Source organism: Artemia sp. Qi Xiang Cuo, chromosome 17, assembly GCF_049724085.1.
Source record: "Artemia sp. Qi Xiang Cuo chromosome 17, ASM4972408v1, whole genome shotgun sequence".
NCBI lineage: Eukaryota > Metazoa > Arthropoda > Branchiopoda > Anostraca > Artemiidae > Artemia > Artemia sp. Qi Xiang Cuo.
The window spans coordinates 11,986,507-12,007,444 of NC_142810.1; the positions used below are offsets into that span (position 1 = coordinate 11,986,507).

Genomic DNA, 20,938 nt, shown 5'->3' on the forward strand with positions numbered 1-20,938 from the left:
AAAGTTTTTTTTTTTATTAATAGTTAAAAACAACTTCTTGTCCGTTAAAATTCTACTTAACCGAGCTAACAGAACGTTATTGATAACAAATGCAACGGTAGAAACAGGCCTTATAATTTGGTTAGTTACCAAAGAAGATTGGAACATCATATGCAGATTTAAATACGATTTTATTTGGAGATGGGTGAAGATGCATTTAAAAAAAAAGTTGTTTTGAAAATGCTTTTATTTAAAGAATTTAATGCAGTCACGTATAAAAATAAAATGACCGAATCGTGAAAATGCACTGAATCTGGCAGTATTGGACAGCCATGTGTAATTTAAAATATTTTCAGAAAAATTCGAAAAGGAATGATGCTATGAAGAAGAGAAAGTACTTTTTGAATTACACAATTTACATTTTGTAAGAATAATTCTCAAAAATATTTTAATTTTTTTGGTAGCATTAGGAACGAGTGGAAACCATATATGTTTCATAGATTATATCGCCATCTATAATTCATGCAATTTTACTTGTAGATGGCAAATAATTTTACCAAGTTCTTTGTATAATACAGTTCATCCAAAAAAACCAAAATGCACCAAAAACAACATTACTGAACGAGGACAGAGAAATTTTCCTAATCTGGCGACATTGGACACTGTATTACCAATTAGGGAACAGAGAGCAGTTGTCCATCTATGTTTTGAAAAATACTGTCATAAATATTTTTAATACGAATCAGGAAGTCTAAAAAGTTCAAACAGGAAGGAAGTGCTAAACTAACAATGTAAAAAAAAGCCTCAAATAGATGATGTGGACATTATTAAAAAGTTTTCATTTGCAATATACATTTTTTTAATTGTTCATTCCCTCGTTTGAGGCAAAAATTTAACTGAATCAAAATATTTATTAATAGGACCCTTGTAGACCAATATTCCACAATACACGTCATTTCACAGTATCGTGACAATTGTTTTTAGCTGTAAGATAAGCCCCTTCACATAAGTGTCACTGATTGGTTAACTAAAAATAATCCACAAATCAGAAATAAGTTTAGATTTTTACAGATCTTGCAAAATTCAGTGTGAATGGCTTGTTAGGCAATAACCCCAATAACTGGTTCTCAAATTAATATTTTACAGCTTGTTGGAAATCAGGAAAATCAAAAATCCGTTATTCTAAGTTTGTTTTTTTTTAGTTACTATTCAATAGGTTGAAAAAAAGCCTATGCAATCAAGTAGTTAGAGGGCTAATATTGACCTTATTAGTCAATGCAAAACCACTTTATAGTGCTAAGGACATCTAAGTAAAATGATTTTATTTCCTTTCGACCTCCAAATTATGAAGCTTTAGCTTTTAGTCACATTTAGCGAGTTTTACCACTTTGAACCCTGAAAATCAATAAGCAGTGTATCCATGTTAAGCCCGGAAAATTCATAAGCAAAACTAAATAGTTAAATTTGACAATGCTTTTTGTCGGTAAAAATCCAACTATTGACGGTTTATTGATTCCCAAAGGTAATACAATCAAAGGAAAGCTATACATTCTTAAGCTGTTCAGTACCACATATTTTTAGCTTCTTTTTATTGGTTTCTCACTCCTATTTCTTTTCCAAATTTATTGTCCCATCCTACAGAAAATTGTTTAACTACATGGGAAGGTCTTTTTATTACAAAAATTGATACGCTAATTATTGCTAATTTTTAAGATATACATAATTGTGCAAGTTAGGAATTAAGCAATTCAAACACTTAGATTTCATTTTTAATGTCCTTGGTATTTTAATTAGGTTCTCAAATATTGCTCAGCTCAATCTTTTAATTTGCAGGTCGAAATGAGGAGGCTGAATCGGCCTTACAATGGCTACGAGGAAAAAAAACGGACATATCACGTGAGCTAAAAGAAATGAAAGCAGCTCAGAAAAATCAGGAACAGAACCAAAGTCGAATTAGAGATCTAATGACTATGAGATACCTCAAGCCTTTGTTTATCTCACTTGGTCTCATGTTTTTCCAACAGCTCTCTGGCGTAAATGCTGTCATATTCTACACCGAATCAATATTTGAAAAGTCTCAGAGCTCAATAAGTGCTAATTTATCTTCGATCTTTGTTGGTATTGCCAATTTTGTCGCCACAATAGGGTCGAACATAGTTATTGACAAAGTTGGAAGAAAAGTCTTATTAAACGTATCAGCATTGTTCATGGCTCTGTCGTTACTAGTTTCTGGCGGGTTCTACCTGGCACAACATAAGGAACATGATATTTCGGAATATGGTTGGGTACCTTTAGTAACATTTATTATATACGTTATTGCATTTTCAATTGGATATGGTCCTATACCATGGCTAATGATGGGTGAAATTTTTCCAGCCAAAATTAGAGGTTCAGCAGCCAGTGTTGCCACAGCATTTAATTGGGCTTGCAGTTTTGTTGTTACCAAAATTTTCCAAGACTTAATGAAAAATTTCGGTGCTCATGGTACATTTTGGTGTTTTGGTGCTATTTGTGCAGTAAGCATTGTATTTGTATTAATGTTCGTCCCAGAGACAAAGAGCCATTCTTTGGAACATATTGAAGAAAAACTAATGAGGAAAAAAGTTCCAAAGAAACCAAAAGTAGAAATAACAAAACTATAGAATAATAAAACACAATGGGATGTTGTTAATATGTGTGATTATTGGGGGGTTTCTCGTTGGACTAGTTGATATGTACAGTTTTATAATCTTGTCTATACGCTGTAAATTGTTTTTAATATCTTGTAAATAAATATTAGCATTAAATATGAGTTGATACACCTAAAAAATACTTGAAACTAAAAATTTGATCGACATATCTGTGTCTGAGCTATTTTGCCAATATGGCCGTGCAGAAATACAGCACATGGCCATGCAAAGATATAAAGGGCTTTACTGTTACATCTTCTCAGCTAATATATCTAGTTTGCTATCACGACAATGTATCAAACAGTTCGCGGTAACGAACAATAGGTAAGAAATGACTCGGCCCAATAGTCACCGAAATTCTAAAAAAAGAATTTGATATCAATTAACACGCTGATTTCAAATATATAGAATTCATTAAGTTTAAAATAACAAATCAAAAGCTAAGAGCCCAGACCTCCAAAAAGTCACGGGTCCTTCACGCAGTATGAGAAAACATTTAATTCACTTAGAGAGGTAGCCACATCTTACTTGCCTTTAGTACAGAACAATTAGATTTTAGTTGACGTCAGTGTGATTGCCTCTGCTGTGCGATCAGTAATGATGATGTAATGATGAGTTTTCGGGCGCGTCATGCGTTGCCCATTTCTCCCTGGCTCCTCCTTCGCTATTGCGCAATAAGAACTTTTAACCGATGGCTGGTCGTACATGCTGTAGGAATGGTTGAAAAAACTCCAACACAAGTTCCTCCGAGGACAACGTCTGATTGTGGCGCTATGATGTGTCCCATTTTTTGAAATATACATGTGGTACTGTGTATATACCTTTGCTGTGGCTGACCACTAAAGATCGCAACCATTTAAGCGAAAGAAATAAAAACGACCCCATACCATCACATTAACTTCTACCATAAATCTTGGGTGGAAGAAAGAATACTTTCCCTCTAATTCATACGAGAAATAGAACATCATGAAGCTAGTAGCTGGGCAACATGTAGAAATAGGGTGCGAAGTATCAAGAGTCAAAGAGAATATAGAGGCTTTAGCAGCAAAAACCGCACTTCAGCCAAGCATAGGGTACTTGATCAGAAATGACATTGGCGTGTTGGTTATGCTACACATTAGACAGAACCCAAGCAAGCACACCTTTGCTGCCAGACTGAAATTCCTGCAGTTTCGCAATTATTTCTGATAACTGCGACTTGAAGTGAAACCATTTGAGGTGAAATCACTAGACAAATGGAGAGTGTTGATATGAAGTTCAAAACTGAAAGCAATAGGTAATACCAGGTGTCCTGACACCATTAAAAACTTACTCCTATTCGCTCAACAAGAATAGAACTCTTGTTTTGTGTTTTGCAGTGTTGCTGTTTGAGCTGTACAGGCAACAAAGCTCTTTTATGCTTGTATAGAGCTACCACCTCAGATGGCAAATCATTACCTGAGCTCCACCGCCGGCTGTTCATATCAAGAGTAGCCAGTGCAAATAGCTGTTTCCAATCCAAAATGCTTACCGCTCATTCCTGCAGCTGCAAAGTATCACTACTAGCGTGTGTATTTACAGATAATTACGCGGTTATACTCAGCAACAGAATTGGTTTCCTGACACTAGGGATGGAAACTTTCAAAAAATAAGTGAGCTTTTGAATGTTTTGAGAGTTTAGGGCGCAAGAATAGGCTTCAAAGTTAACGTCAAGAGACTCAATGGCTAAGACTAAGAATAAACAAAGGTGAAGAGGTGATGTTACGTAACGAGAAGATCGAACAAGTGGATAGGTTCTCTTACTGGGTAACGATGGTGGATGCAGTTATTACGTAGAAAGTAGAATAACCAACTCTCAGGGTGTTTTTTCACAGGGTGTAACTAAACCGCCCCCTATTGAAGAATGCTTCTAAGAAAAGTTGGACAATTAGCAGCTAATGGGGACTGGTCAAATTTTTCCATAGCAAACTTCGATGGCTAAAACGGTTAATATATAGTTTCAATCAAGTTGTTAGATATATTTGACAGGGACAAGGAAAAATTAAAGATTGGTGTCTACCACCAATCTAAATATCACCCATTTTTCATCTAAATATAAATATATATTTAGTTTCTGGCTTCCTAAGGCAACAGTTTTAACAAGCAAGGGTTCTATTTATACCCTGAGTATACAGGGTCACTTTTATCTGATCTATATTGCTTTATTGATTTCTTTTCAAAATATTTTTGAAAATTGTGTTTGATGGAGTAAAATTTAGTCCAAGGCACTAAAAGTCCCAGGGTGTTTGTTCCCAGTTGTAAAACTTTAAAAGAATAGGAAGACAAGTCTGCAAAACAAGACTAGAATACCGGAAGCTACAATGATGACAGTCATGAAGTATGGTTAAAAAACTTGGGTGCTTAAGAAGATGGAGGAGACTTGGTTAGATGTTTTACAGAGGATTTGTCTTCGAATAGTTTTGAGTACCTGTTTGACTGACCGTATATCAAACAAAAAGCTGTACGAAAAATGGGATTATATCCTACTTTCTAGGGCTATAATAAGATAAAGGTTGACGCGTTCTACTCGTGAAGGATGACACATTACCAAAGATTGTTCTTTCGGCTATTCATCAAGGACTAAACAAAAATTAGATCCTCCCCAAATGAAGAGGTCGTAAGGAGGGATTTGAAGAAAATCAGAAATTCTTAGGAGGAGATAAAGAGTGAAGCTTTAAAAAATTTGGGCGTAGAAAGTACGGGGAGAGCTGTACGGGCCTCGGGCAGGTTGGTACTGTAATGAGCCGTTAGTAGTAGTGGTAGTAGCAACATAGGTTGAATACATCCAGAGTCAAATGGTACATGAGGAGGTTGGACTACCATCCCCTCAACCCCTTGCGCTTTACACTAAAGTTTAGCTTCTTTTTACCGCAATTCTTCGATAATGATCATAATCTACTTTTAAAGAAGTGCACCTTTCTAAAAATTTTGATGGAAAGGGGCATATGAAAATTAAAAAACTATTTTCCAGGTAGGGTTTTCATTTTCTTCTTAGGGGGGTGGGGAGGAGGATCTTTGGGCAAATGTTATGCTCACGATATGCCGTCCGATAATATCGCTTCTGTGCAGGTAAGTACAAGTAACAATAATAACTGATTTATCACCCACTTCATTGGTTAATATATGCAGTGTTGTGGAAGTAATTAATTACAAGTATTTAAATACGTAATTAATTAATTTTCAACGTATTTAATTACAAATTAGATGAAGTAATTGAAATATATATTTAATTTTTTTTTCTGTATTTAAATATAAATTAACTTTTTCCAATATTCCTAAATACTTTTGTCTATCAAACACAGTTTTCAAGAGTATTCACTGTTTTTTTTCCGGATTGCATTTTGTATAGTTAGCTTTTTAAGATTTTAAGATTTAGAAGAAGACCCAAAGGAACTGTACTGATGGCAAGTTATATTTGTAGAGTAGATATATATAAAAACAGCAAAAGTTCAGTAGCCAAGGCAAAATTTTTCATTTTAAAGTACTTTAACTGAGCAGGACTTTGAGTGTACTAAAATTAAACTAAAAAGTATACAGTGTCGTAAAAAGTCCAAGGCACTAAACTTAGGTGGAGCATAAGTGGAGACGCCGTTTTGAGAAGTTATTAAAATCTGAGTCTATACTCCAAACTTTTACTTCTTATCAGGCAAATAATAACATCGGGTCGAAACAGAGACCCCTGTGGAGATGAAACAGGTGATATGCACAAAAATGGTTAACTTCATAACATCTGATGGCAAGTAGACTTGTAACTGTCTATTTGCCAGTTTTTTCACTACTAGTTGTGGCTCTTTTCATAATAAGTTTTTTTTTTCTCTTCTTAAGCTGAAACGTTAATTAAGCAATTTTAAACTTATTCCTTCAACATTAAAAACAAGGTTTGAGAAATAAAATAACTTTTAATTCAGATAATAATAATTTGTGGGCCTTTTTGATGCGGTATCTAACAAAATCACTTAAGCAGATTCAGACTAAAGCCTGGATGTGCAAACTGTAAGGACATTCAGGTTAAATATTTTATTAAAAGTTGTCCCAAATCTTGGTTCATAATTTTCAAGTTCAGACGTGTCGGTCCATGTAAACCTGAAGAACAGATTTTAGGACATCTACTTCCCTGCCGCTAAACTGCTTTGCCTTGTTTTATAACAGAAAAATTTTAATATTTGACAAATGGTGAAGGAAAAAAGTAAAACTATTCACATGTGCTTTATCTCTGTCTAGATACATTGAACAAGGTATAAGAAATTATTGATAAACTTTGTCCTAATTGTATCTTGTCCTGTTGAGGTTGTTTCTTTCTTCTTTTTTCATTTACTTATTTCTTTAGCTGGTCAGTGGTGAAGCGTAGATTTATATCCCAATAATAATAATAAAAAAAAACACGTTGTGCTGAAGATCGTGTTTAAAGAAGATTTTTGTCTTAAGTTTATTGTCAGGTAGGTGTAGATGTCTGAAAGTGTTTCATTTTCTATCATGTTCATCCGTTACTAGCTTATGACGTTTTTATGGAGATCCAGGAGAAAAAAGAAAATTTGCGGTTTCACAGCAACCTTGATGGTAATAAGTCAGAGACGTCAGTCAGGGGAGGGTGTCAAGCCTCCAAGAAAACCTGGAGATTGCAGCAGTTTGGATTCCGAAGTCACAACAGAACAGACTCCTAGAGAAAGAACTCCGAGCAGACATTCCTTCGAGAAAAAAAAACAAGTAAACTTTCGGAGAGGCAAATTGTTGACCTCATAGTGGACTATATAATTGAAGAAATGCGGCGTCACGTGACTGTGGAGGAAAACGCTTTTAAAAAACCTTGTGCAAGGCTTGGCTCAGTAGAATTCTCGACATGATGCTGTGAAAAGGATTGTCAAAGTGCGGGGCCAGATTGGGTAGGTTTACACCAAACTGATCCTACCAAAGTTGAAAGCGATTGAGCTTGAGTTTTTCGAGGAGTATGCCAAGGTAACTGAGCAAGAGAACTTGACATACTAAAAGAGGACAAGAACTGTTTTCCGGGAACACTTGCACATTTTGATTGCACTAAGAAAGAAAATGAGTGACATGAATAAAAAACCCTCTATGAAACACGCAGAAGCTCTCGTGGAAGCGACTTTGGATGGTTTAGAGAACTGGTTTGCATACGCTTTGACAATGCAGCTACGTGAACCTAGTTTTAAGGAGCTAGTAATAGCTAGTGGAAGCCATCCTGGTTTCAAGGGAAGATGAATACCGGGAGATATCCGTGACCGAATCATTGATGTGATTTGTGACGAAATGAAACATATTTTGCTCAGCTGATCAGCTGACTGATTGTGATGCCGAGCACATCAATGTAACGTTGATCAATCCTGACGACGTTTTTACTTTCGACAGTGCTGGTGTTGGGACAAGCAAGGATTCTTATTTTAGCTCTAACATGAAAGTTAAGTTATTGAGGTTCATGGACGATAAAAACCGTTTGATTGAGTCCTTGAAAGAATATCCAGACATTGCAAGAGTTTTCCAAAAGTTCATTACTGCCACACCCTTGCCTGTTCCATTAGAACGTTCTTTTCTGTTTGGAGTTCGATTTTCACTTTAAAGCAGAGTCAGCTTGGAGATTAGAGGTTTGAAAACTTTTTTTGTTTAAAGCAAACTCCCAACTTTGATAATAATTTTGTAAGAATTTTCATTTTAATGGGTATGCTTTGAGAAGGTGTTTTTTAGCTACAGTAATTTGTACTTTAAGTACGTATTTCATAATTAACAACATTTTAGAAGTATTTCCCACAACACTGAATATATGGAATATCAAACAAAAAAGCCACACTGTTCTTCTCTTAAAATTTGATCTACAACACGAGCACAAATTAAATGAAAAACAATCGTTTCAAGTTTTAGAGGGCATTCTTGTTTGTATTTGAAACCAAAATCATTGAATTGAAAAAACACAGAATGTATTCAGAAAAGGTACATCAAACGTTATTCAACTTAATTCAGTAGATTGAATTTTATTGCCTCCTACCAGTAGAAAGGACCCTAGTACTCGTGACGGGCACCCCTGCTGCCATCTACAATTTAGTTTAATGCCGATGGGGGTCCATATATGGGCATAGAGTCCCTAGGGAGAACACCTGTGCTGTCAGTCGTGACGGGGCACCATATATGGGCATAGAGTCCCTAGGGAGAACACGTGTGCTGTCAGTCGTGACGGGGCACCATGTATGGGCATGGAATCCCCAGGGAGAACGGATTTCCGAGAAATTGTTTCCAGGCGAAGTCTATTAATTTCTTTGATGTATTTCCAAGGAGAATTGTTTCCGGGCGAATGTTTATTAATGTCTTTGGAGTTCTTCCAGGAGAATTGTTTCCGGGCGAATGTTTTGATCTTAGAGATGAAGAGATTAACGCGAAAAAGGGTTTCCTAGTAATTTGAAATGTGACAGCGCGGGGATGCCAAAAACAAAAGGAACACGCTGAAATTACGTTTAGGGGTTATTTGGGCGAAACCGTTTTAGACATTTTAGGGAATTATTTCGGCGAAACAGTTAGAGACATTTTAAAAGATGATTTTAGAAGAGGATTTGAGGGTGAAACTCTGTGGTCGTTATACTACACAAGTTCCATTTGTACAGTGTCGTGAGGTCCTCTACCCCAACCCCAAAGGGCTCCGATCCCCCTACCCCAACCCCGCAGGAAGCCCCCGGCCTCCAAAGGTCCCCCGGGCTCCCAAAGGCCCCCAAAGGTCCTCCGGAGCCCCAAAGGCCCCTGAGCCCCCATTTTTTAATATTTTTTAATTTTTGCATTTTGGGACAAAAGGACCCAATCCCCCAAACGTTTGACTCCCCCGCCCAACATTAGTGTTTTATCATGGTTTAACATGTCACAGTTACATTCTCTTGATTTTTCAAAGTTAATTTAGAATTTCTTTAGTTGAAATGCAAGAGTTGGAATATTTCAGTAGTGTTTTGTCATGGTTTACCTTGTCAAAGTTACATTCTCTTGATTTTCAAAGCTCATTGTGGACTTCTTTCATTGAAATGCAAGAGTTGGATTATTTCAGTAGTTGTTTTGTCATGATTTACCTTGTCGCAGTTACATTCTATTGATTTTCAACATTTATAGCGGATTTCTTTCATTGTAATGCAAGAGTTGGAATATTTCAGTAGTGTTCTGTTGCAGTTTACCTTGTCGCAGTTACATTTTCTAGATTTTTCATAGTTCATTTTGAATTTCATTCGTTGAAATGCAAGAGTCGGAATATTTCAGTAGTGTTTTGTTGTAGTTTACCTTGTCGCAGTTACATTTTCTTGACTTTTTAAAGTTCATTTTGAATTTCTTTCATTGAAATGCATGAGTCGGAACATTTCAGCAGTATTTTGTCGTGGTTTACCTTGTCACAGTTACATTCTCGTGATTTTTCAAAGTTCATTTTGAATTTCTTTCCTTGAAATGCAAGATTTGGAATATTTCAGTAGTTTTGTGTAGTGGTTTATCGTGTCACAGTTACATTCTCTTGATTTTTCAAAGTTCATTTAGATTTTTTTCATTGAAATGCAAGAGTTGGATTATTTCAGTAGTTTTTTATCGTGTTTTACCTTGTCACAGCTACATTCTCTTGATTTTTCAAAGTTCACTTTGGATTTCTTTCGTTGAAATGCAAGAGTTGGAATAATTCAGTAGTGTTTTGTTGAGGTTTACCCTGTCACACTTTCATTCTCTTGATTTTTCAAAGTTCATTTGAATTTCTTTCATTGAAATGCTAGAGTTTGATTTTTTCAGTAGTGTATTGTAGTGGTTTACCTTGTCACAGTTACATTCTCTTAAATTTTCAAAGTTCATTTTGGATTTCTTTCATTGAAATGCAAGAGTTGGATTATTTCAGTAGTGTTTTGTCGTGGTTTACCATTTCAAAGTTACATTCTCTTGATTTTTCAAAGTTCATTTTGGATTTCTTTCGTTGAAATGCAAGAGTTGGAATATTTCAGTAGTGTTTTGTCATGATTTACCTTGTCACAGTTACATTCTCTTAATTTTTCAAAGTTCATTTTGAATTTCTATCGTTGAAATGCATGAGTTGAAATATTTCAGTAGTGTTTTGTTGTGGTTTACCTTGTCACAGTTACATTTTCTTGATTTTTCAAAGTTCATTCTGATTTTTTCATTGAAATGCAAGAGTTGGAATATTTCAGTAGTGTTTTGTCGTGGTTTACCTTGTCACAGTTACATTCTCTCAATTTTCAAAGTTCATTGTGGATTTCTTTCATTGACATGCAAGAGTTGGATTATTTCATTAGTGTTTTGTCATGGTTTACCTTGTCACAGTTACATTCTCTTGATTTTCAACGTTCATTGCGGACTTCTTTCATTGAAATGCAAGAGTTGGAATATTTCAGTAGTGTTTTGTTGTAGTTTACCTTGTCGCAGTTACCTTTTCTTGATTTTTCAAAGTTCATTTCGAATTTCATTCGTTGAAATGCAAGAGTTGGTATATTTCAGTAGTGTTTTGCTGTTGTTTACCTTGTCGCAGTTACATTCTCTTGATTTTTCAAAGTTCATTTTGAATTTCTTTCATTGAAATGCTTGATTTGGAATATTTCAATAGTGTTTTGTTGTGGTTTATCTTGTCACAATTACATTCTCTTGATTTTTCAAAGTTCATTTTGAATTTCATTCGTTGAAATGCATGAGTTGGATTATTTCAGTAATGTTTTGTCGTGGTTTACCTTGTCGCAGTTACATTCTCTTGATTTTCAAAGTTCATTTTGAATTTCTTTCATTGAAATGCAAGAGTTGGATTATTTCAGTAGTGTTTTGTCGTGGTTTACCTTGTCGCAGTTACATTCTCTTGATTTTCAAAGTTCAGTGTGGATTTCTTTCATTGAAATGCAAGAGTTGGAATATTTCAGTAGTGTTTTGTTGTATTTTACCTTGTCGCAGTTACATTTTCTTGATTTTTCAAAGTTTATTTTGAAATCCATTCGTTGAAATGCAAGAGTTGGAATATTTCAGTAGTGTTTTGTTGTCGTTTACCTTATCATAGTTACATTCTATGGATTTTCAAAGTTCATTTTGTATTTCTTTCATTGAAATGCATGAGTTGGAAAGTTTTAGATGTGTTCTGTCGTGGTTTATCTTGTCGCAGTTACATTCTCATGTTTTTTCAAAGTTCATTTTAAATTTCTTTCATTGAAATGCATGAGTTGGAACATTTCAGTAGTGTTTTGTCGTGGTTTACCTTGTCACAGTTACATTCTCGTGATTTTTCAAAGTTCAAAAGTTCATTTTGAATTTCTTTCATTGAAATGCAAGAGTTGGAATATTTCAGTAGTGTTTTGTTATGGTTTACCTTGTCACAGTTACATTCTCATGATTTTTCAAAGTTCATTTATAAATTCTTTCGTTGAAATGCAAGAGTTGGAATATTTCAGTAGTGTTTTGTTGTGGTTTACAGTGTCACAGTTACATTTTCTTGATTTGTCAGTTTATTTTGAAAATCTTTCACTGAAATGCAAGAGTTAGATTTTTTCAGTAGTGTTTTGTTGTGGTTTACCTTGTCACAGTTACATTCTATTGATTTTTCAAAGTTCATTTGAATTTCTTTCATTGAAATGCAAGAGTTGGAATATTTCAGTAGTGTTTTGTTGTGTTTTACATTGTCACAGTTACATTCTCTTGATTTTTCAAAGTTCATTTTGAATTTCTTTCGTTGAAATGCAAGAGTTGGATTATTTCAGTTGTGTCTTGTCGTGGATTACCTTGTCACAGTTACATTCTCTTAATTTTTCAAAGTTCATTTTGAATTTCTTTCGATGAAATGCAAGAGTTGGAATATTTAAGTAGTGTTCTGTCGTGGTTTACCTAGTCAGAGTTACATTCTCTAGATTTTTCAAAGTTCATTTTGGTTTCTTTCGTTGAAATGCAAGAGTTGGAATATTTCAGTAGTGTTTTGTCGTGGTTTACCTTGTCACAGTTACATTCTTTTAATTTTTCAAAGTTCATTTTTGATTTCTTTCGATGAAATGAAAGAGTTGGGATATTTCAATAGTGTTTTGTCGTGTTTTACCTAGTCATAGTTACTTTCTCTTGATTTTTCAAAGTACATTTTGTATTTCTTTCATTGAAATGTAAGAGATGGAATATTTCAGTAGTGTTTTGTGGTTTTTTACATTGTCACACTTACAGTCTCTAGTTTTTTCAAAGTTCCTTTTGTATTTCTTTCATTGAAATTAAAGATTTGGAATATTTCAATAGTGTGTTGTGATGGTTTACCTTGTCACAGTTACATTCTCTTAATTTTACAAAGTTCATTTTGGTTTTCATTCGTTGAAATGCATGAGTTGGAATATTTCAGTAGTGTATTGTCGTGGTTTACCATGTCGCAGTTACATTCTCCTAATTTTTCAAAGTTCAATTTGAATTTCTTTAGATGAAATGCAAGAGTTGGAATATTTCAACAGTGTTTTGTCGTGGTTTACCTAATCATAGTTACATTCTCTAGATTTTTCAAAGTTCATTTTGGTTTTCTTTCGTTGAAATGCAAGAGTTGGAATATTTCAGTAGTGTTTTGTCGTGGTTTACCTTATCACAGTTACATTCTCTTAACTTTTCAAAAGTTCATTTTGGTTTTCTTTCGTTGAAATGTAAGAGTTGAAACATTTCAATAGTGTTTTGTCCTGGTTTACCTTTTCACACTTACATTCTATTATTTTTTTAAAGTTAATTGTGGATTACTTTCAAGGAAATGAATGACTTGTGAAATTTAAATAGTATTCTGTCGGGGTTTACCTTATTATAATTACATTATCTTGATTTTTCAAAGTTAATTTTGAATTTCTTTCGTTGAAATGCATGAGTTGGAATTTTTCAGTAGTGTTTTGTTGTGGTTTACCTTGTCACAATTACAGTCTCTTGATTTTTCAAAGTTCATTTTGAATTTCTTTCGTTGAAATGCAAGAGTTGGAATATTTCAGTAGTGCCTTGTCGTGGTTTACCTTGTCACAGTTACATTCTCTTAATTTTTCAAAGTTCATTTTGGTTTTCTTTCTCTGAAATGTAAGAGTTGGAATATTTCAGTAGTGTTTTGTTGTAGTTTACCTTGTCACAGTTACATTCTCTTAATTTTTCAAAGTTCATTTTGAATTTCTTTCGTTGAAATGCATGAGTTGGAATGTTTCAGTAGGGTTTTGTTGTGGTTTACCTTGTCACAGTTACATTCTCTTTATTTTTAAAAGTCCATTTTGTATTTCTTTCATTGAAATGCAAGAGTTGGAATATTTCAGTAGTGTTTTGTCGTGGTTTAAATTGTCACACTTACATTCTCTAGATTTTTCAAAGTTCATTTTGGTTTTCTTTCGTTGAAATGTAAGAGTTGGAAAATTTCAGTAGTGTTTTGTTGTGGTTTGCCTTGTCACAGTTACACTTTCTTAATTTTTCAAAGTTCATTTGGATTTCTTTTGATGAAATACAAAAGTTGGAATATTTCAATAGTGTTTTGTCGTGGTTTACATAGTCATAGTTACATTCTCTTAATTTTTCAAAGTTCATTTTGAATTTCTTTCATTGAAATGCATGAGTTGGAATATTTCAGTAGTGTTTTGTCATGGTTTACCTTGTCACAGATAAATTCTCTTGATTTTTCAAAGTTCATTTTGAATTTCTTTCATTGAAATGCAAGAGTTGGAATATTTCAGTGGTGTTTTGATATGGTTTACCTTGTCACAGTTACATTCTCTTGATTTTTCAAAGTTCATTTTGGTTTTCTTTCGTTGAAATGCAAGAGTTGGAATATTTCAGTAGTGTTTTGATGTGGTTAACCTTGTCACAGTTACATTCTCTTAATTTTTCAAAGTTCATTTTGGAATTTCTTTCGTTGAAATGCATGAGTTGGAATATTTCAGTAGTATTTTGACATGATTTACCCTGTCACAGTTACATTCTCTTGATTTTTCAAAGTTCATTTTGAATTTCTTTCAATGTAATGCAAGAGTTGGAATATTTCAATAGTTTTTTGTTGTGGTTTACCTTGTCACAGTTACATTCTCTTGATTTTTCAAAGTTCATTTTGAATTTCTTTCATTGAAATGCAAGAGTTGGATTATTTCAGTAGTGTTTTGTTGTGGTTTACCTTGTCGCAGTTACATTCTATTAATTTTTCAAAGTTCATTTTGAACTTCTTTCGATGAAATGTGAGAGTTGGAATATTTCAATAGTGTTTTGTTGTGGTTTACCTTGTCATAGTTACATTCTCTTAATTTTTCAAAGTTCATTTTGAATTTCTTTCATTGAAATGCAAGAGTTGGAATATTTCAGTAGTGTTTTGTAATGGTTTACATTGTCACAGTTTCATTCTCTTAATTTTTCAAAGTTCATTTTGGATTTCTTTTGTTGAAATACAAGAGTTGGAATATTTTAGTAGTGTTTTGTTGTGGTTTACCTCGTCACAGTTGCATTTTCTTGGTTTTTCAAAGTTCATTTTGAATTTCTTTCTTTGAAATGCAAGAGTTGGAATATTTCAGTAGTGTTTTGTTGCGGTTTACCTTGTCACAGTTACATTCTCTTAATTTTTCAAAGTTCATTTCGGATTTCTTTCGATGAAATGCAAGAGCTGGAATATTTCAGTAGTGTTCTGTTGGGGTTTACCTTATCACAGTTACATTTTCTTGATTTTTCAAAGTTCATTTTGAATTTCTTTCGTTGAAATGCAAGAGTTGGAATATTTCAGTAGTGTTTTGATGTGGTTTACCTAGTCACAGTTACACTCTCTTGATTTTTCAAAGTACATTTTTGATTTTTTTAGTTGAAACGTAAGAAACGGAATATTTCAGTAGTGTTTTGTTACGGTTTATATTGGCACAGTTATTTTCTCGTGATTTTTCAAAGATCGGTTTGGATTTCTTTCGTGGAAAGAAGGAGTTTGAATATTTAAGTAGTGGCTTGTCGCGTTTAATCATGCCACGCTTACGATTTATTGATTTTTCAAAGTTCTTTTTGGTTTTATTTTAGTGAAAATCAAGAGTTGGAATATTTAAGTAGTGTTTTATCGTGGCTACACTAATCAAAGTTATGATCTCTTTATTTTTCAGTGTTTATTTTGGAATTTTTTTCTTTGAAATGCATGAGTTGGAATATTTCAGTAGTGTTTCGTCATGGTTTACCTTGTCACAGTTACATTCTCTTGATTTTTCAAAGCTCATTTTGAATTTCTTTCGTTGAAATGCAAGAGTTGGAATATTTCAGTAGTCTTTTGTCGTGGTTTACCTTGTCACAGTTACATTTTCTTGATTTTTCAAAGTTTATTTTGAATTTCTTTCATTGAAATGCAAGAGTTGGGTTTCAGTAGTGTTTTGTTGTGGCTTACCTTGTCGCAGTTACATTCTCTTAATCTTTCAAAGTTCATTTTGAAATTCTTTCGATGAAATGTGAGAGTTGGAATATTTCACTAGTGTTTTGTTGTGGTTTACCTTGTCATAGTTACATTCTCTTAATTTTTCAAAGTTCATTTTGAATTTCTTTCATTGAAATGCAAGAATTGGAATATTTCAGTAGTGTTTTGTCATGGTTTACCTTGTCACAGTTGCATTCTCTTAATTTTTCAATGTTCATTTTGAATTTCTTTCGTTGAAATGCAAGAGTTGGAATATGTAAGTAGTATTTGGTTGTGGATTACATTCTCACAATTATATTTTCTTAATTTTTCAAAGTTCATTTTGGATTTCTTTCGTTGAAATGCAAGAGTTGGAATATTTCAGTAGTGTTCTGTTGTGGTTTACCTTGTCACAGTTACATTCTCTTAATTTTTCAAAGTTCATTTTGGATTTCTTTCGTTGAAATGCAAGAGTTGTAATATTTCAGTAGTGTTCTGTTGGGGTTTACCTTATCACAGTTACATTTTCTTGATTTTTCAAAGTTCATTTTGAATTTCTTTCGTTGAAATGCAAGAGTTGGAATATTTCAGTAGTGTTTTGTCATGGTTTACCTTGACACAGTTACATTTTCTTGATGTTTCAAAGTTCATTTTGAATTTCTTTCGTTGAAATGCAAGAGTTGGAATATTTCAGTAGTGTTTTGTTGTGGTTTACCTTGTCACAGTTACATTCTCTTAATTTTTCAAAGTTCATTTTGGATTTCTTTCGATGAAATGCAAGAGTTGGAATATTTCAGTAGTGTTCAGTTGTGGTTTACCTTATCACAGTTACATTTTCTTGATTTTTCAAAGTTTATTTTGGATTTCTTTCGTTAAAATGTAAGAGTTGGAATATATCAGTAGTGTTTTGATGCGGTTTACCTTTTCACAGTTACGTTCTCTTGATTTTTCAAAGTTCATTTTGGATTTCTTTCGTTTAAATGCAAGAGTTGGAATGTTTCCGTAGTGTTTTGATGTGGTTTACCTTGTCACACTTGCATTCTCTTAATTTTTCAAAGTTCATTTTGGAATTTCGTTCTTTGAAATTCATGAGTTGGAATATTTCAGTAGTGTTTTGTCATGGTTTAGATTGTCATAGTTACATTTTCTTAATTTTTCAAAGCTCATTTTGAATTTCTTTCGTTGAAATACAAGAGTTGGAATATTTCAGTAGTCTTTTGTCGTGGTTTACCTTGTCACAGTTACATTTTTTTGATTTTTCAAAGTTCATTTTGAATTTCTTTCATTGAAATGCAAGAGTTGGATTATTTCAGTAGTGTTTTGTTGTGGTTTACCTTGTCACAGTTACATTCTCTTAATTTTTCAAAGTTCATTTTGAACTTCTTTCGATGAAATGTGAGAGTTGGAATATTTCAATAGTGTTTTGTTGTGGTTTACCTTGTCATAGTTACATTCTCTTTAATTTTTCAAAGTTCATTTTGAATTTCTTTCATTGAAATGCAAGAGTTGGAATATTTCAGTAGTGTTTTGTCATGGTTTACCTTGTCACAGTTACATTCTATTAATTTTTCAAAGTTCATTTTGAATTTCTATCTTTGAAATGCAAGAGTTGGAATATTTCAGTAGTGTTTTGTCGTGGTTTACCTTGTCACAGTTACATTCTCTTGATTTTTCAAAGTTCATTTTGAATTTCTTTCTTTGAAATGCAAGAGTTGGAATATTTCAGTAGTGTTTTGTTGTGGTTTACCTAGTAACAGTTACATTATCTTGATTTTTCAAAGTTTTTTTCGTATTTCTTTCGTTGAAATGCAAGAGTTGGAATATTTCAGTAGTGTTTTGTTGGGGTTTACCTAAACACAGTTACATTTTCTTGATTTTTCAAAGTTCATTTTGAATTTCTTTCGTTGAAATGCAAGAGTTGGAATATTTCAGTAGTGTTTTGTCATTGTTTGCCTTGACACAGGTACATTTTCTTGATGTTTCAAAGTTCATTTTGAATTTCTTTCGGTGAAATGCAAGAGTTGGAATATTTCAGTAGTGTTTTGTTGTGGTTTACCTTGTCACAGTTACATTCTCTTAATTTTTCAAAGTTCATTTTGGATTTCTTTCGATGAAATGCAAGAGTTGGAATATTTCAGTAGTGTTCAGTTGGGGTTTACCTTATCACAGTTACATTCTTTTGATTTTTCAAAGTTCATTTTGAATTTCTTTTATTGAAATGCAAGAGTTGGAATTTTTCAGTAGTGTTTTGTTGTTGTTTACATTGTTAGAGCTAAATTATCTTGATTTTTAAAAGTTCTTTTTGGAATTCAATTCTTTGAATTTAAATATTGGAAATACTTGAGTAGTGTTTTTGTGTGGTTCTACATATAAAAGTTACATTTCTTGATTTTTCAAAGTTCATTTTGTATTTCTTTTGTTGAAATGTAAGAGCTGGAATATTTCAATGGTGTTTTGTCATGGTTTACCTTGTCCCTGTTACATTCTCTTGATTTTTCAAAGTTCATTTTGAACTTTTTTCGTTGAAATGCAAGAGTTGGAATACTTCAGTAGTGTCCTGTCGTTGTTTACCTTGTCACAGTTACATTCTCTTGATTTTTCAAAGTTCATTTTGAATTTCACTCATTGAAATGCAAGAGTTGGAATACTTCAGTGGTGTTTTGTCGTGTTTTACCCTGTCACAGTTACATTCTCTTGATTTTTCAAAGTTCATTTGAAATTTCTTTCACTGAAATGCCAGAGTTGGAATATTTCAGTGGTGATTTGCCGTGGTTTACTTTGTCACAGTTACATTCTCTTGATTTTTCAAAGATAATTTTGGTTTTCTTTCGTTGAAATGCAAGAGTTGGAATATTTCAGTAGTGTTTTGTTGCGCTTTACCTTGACACAGTTACATTTTCTTGATTTTTGTTAGGTTAGGTTAGGCTAGATCAAATTAGGTTAGGTTAGCCTACGTACGCGCGCGTACGTAGGCTAACCTAACCTAACCTAATTTGATCTAGCCTAACCTAACCTAACCTTACAAAAATCAAGAAAATGTAACAGTGTCAAGGTAAAGCACAACAAAACACTACTGAAATATTCCAACTCTTGACAAGTGACAAGGTAAACCATGACAAAACACTATTGAAATATTCCAACTCTTACATTTCAACGAAAGAAATTCAAAATGAACTTTGAAAAATCAAGAGAATGTAACTGTGACAAGATAAACTACAACAAAACACTACTGAAATATTCCAACTCTTGCATTTCAACGAAAGAAATTCCAAAAAGAACTTTGAAAAATCAAGAGAATGTAACTGTGACATGGTAAACCACAACAAAACCCTACTGAAATATTCCAACTCTTGCATTTCAACGAAATAAATCCAAAATGAACTTTTAAAAATCAAGAAAATGTAACTGTGACAAGGTAAACCACAACTAAACACTACTGAAATATTCTAAATATGAACTTTGAAAAATCAAGAGAATGTAACTGTGACAAGGTAAACCACAGCAAAACACTACTGAAATATTCCTACTCTTGCATTTCAACGAAAGAAATCCAAATGAACTTTGAAAAATTAAGAGAATGTAACTGTGACAAGGTAAACCACAACAAAACACTACTGAAATATTCTAACTCTTGCATTTCAACGAAAGAAATTCAAAATGAACTTTGAAAAATCAAGAAAATGTAACTGTGACAAGGTAAACCACAACAAAACACTACTGAAATATTCCAACTCTTGCATTTCAACGAAAGAAATTCAAAATGAACTTTGAAAAATTAAGAGAATGTAACTGTGACAAGGTAAACCATGACAAAACACTACTGAAATATTCCAACTCTTGCATTTCAATGAAAGAAATTCAAAATGAACTTTGAAAAATTAAGAGAATGTAACTATGACAAGGTAAACCACAACAAAACACTATTGAAATATTCCAACTCTCACATTTCATCGAAAGAAATTCAAAATGAACTTTGAAAGATTAAGAGAATGTAACTGTGACAAGGTAAACCACAACAAAACACTACTGAAATATTCCAACTCTTGCATTTCAATGAAAGAAATTCAAAATGAACTTTGAAAAATCATGAGAATGTAACTGTGACAAGGTAAACCACGACAAAACACAACTGAAATATTCCAACTCTTGCATTTCAACGAAAGAAATTCAAAATGAGCTTCGAAAAATTAAGAGAATGTAACTGTGACAAAGTAAACCAGGAAAAAACACTACTGAAATATTCAAACTCATGCATTTCAACGAAAGAAATTCCAAAATGAACTTTGAAAAATTAAGAGAATGTAACTGTGACAAGGTAAACCACATCAAAACACTACTGAAATATTCCAACTCTTGCATTTCAACGAAAGAAAAAAAAAATGAACTTTGAAAAATCAAGAGAATGTAACTATGACTAGGTAAACCACGACAAAACACTATTGAAATATTCCAACTTCTGCATTTCATCAAAAGAAATCCAAAATGAACTTTGAAAAATTAAGAGAATGTAAGTGTGACAAGGTAAACCACAACAAAACACTACTGAAATATTCCAACTCTTACATTTCAACAAAAGAAAACCAAAATGAACTTTGAAAAATCTAGAGAATGTAACTGTGACAAGGTAAACTACGACAAAACACTACTGAAATATTCCAACTCTTGCATTTAAATGAAAGAAATTCAAAATGGACTTTGAAAAATCAAGAGAATGTAACTGTGACTAGGTAAACCACGACAAAACACTATTGAAATATTCCAACTTTTGCATTTCATCGAAAGAAATCCAAAATGAACTTTGAAAAATTAAGAGAATGTAACTGTGACAATGTAAAACACAACAAAACACTACTGAAATATTCCAACTCTTACATTTCAATGAAAGAAATTCAAATGAACTTTGAAAAATCAAGAGAATGTAAGTGTGACAAGGTAA

The 20,938-nt window shown here is 33.0% G+C and overlaps 2 protein-coding genes across 2 annotated transcripts in view; one reads left to right on the forward strand and one right to left on the reverse strand.

Annotated features, from left to right (window-relative positions):
- LOC148941894 (trehalose transporter 1-like protein) overlaps positions 1-2,770 on the forward strand; it is a 60,109-nt gene extending 57,339 nt beyond the window's left edge. The window contains exon 7 of the mRNA XM_089103612.1: positions 1,813-2,770. Within this exon, the coding sequence (XP_088959738.1) occupies positions 1,813-2,621 (809 nt within the window). The 3' untranslated portion in view covers positions 2,622-2,770. The remainder of the gene's footprint in view (positions 1-1,812) is intronic.
- The window catches only part of Roc2 (Regulator of cullins 2), a 169,259-nt gene that overhangs the window by 111,822 nt on the left and 36,499 nt on the right, over positions 1-20,938 (reverse strand). The window lies entirely within an intron of this gene.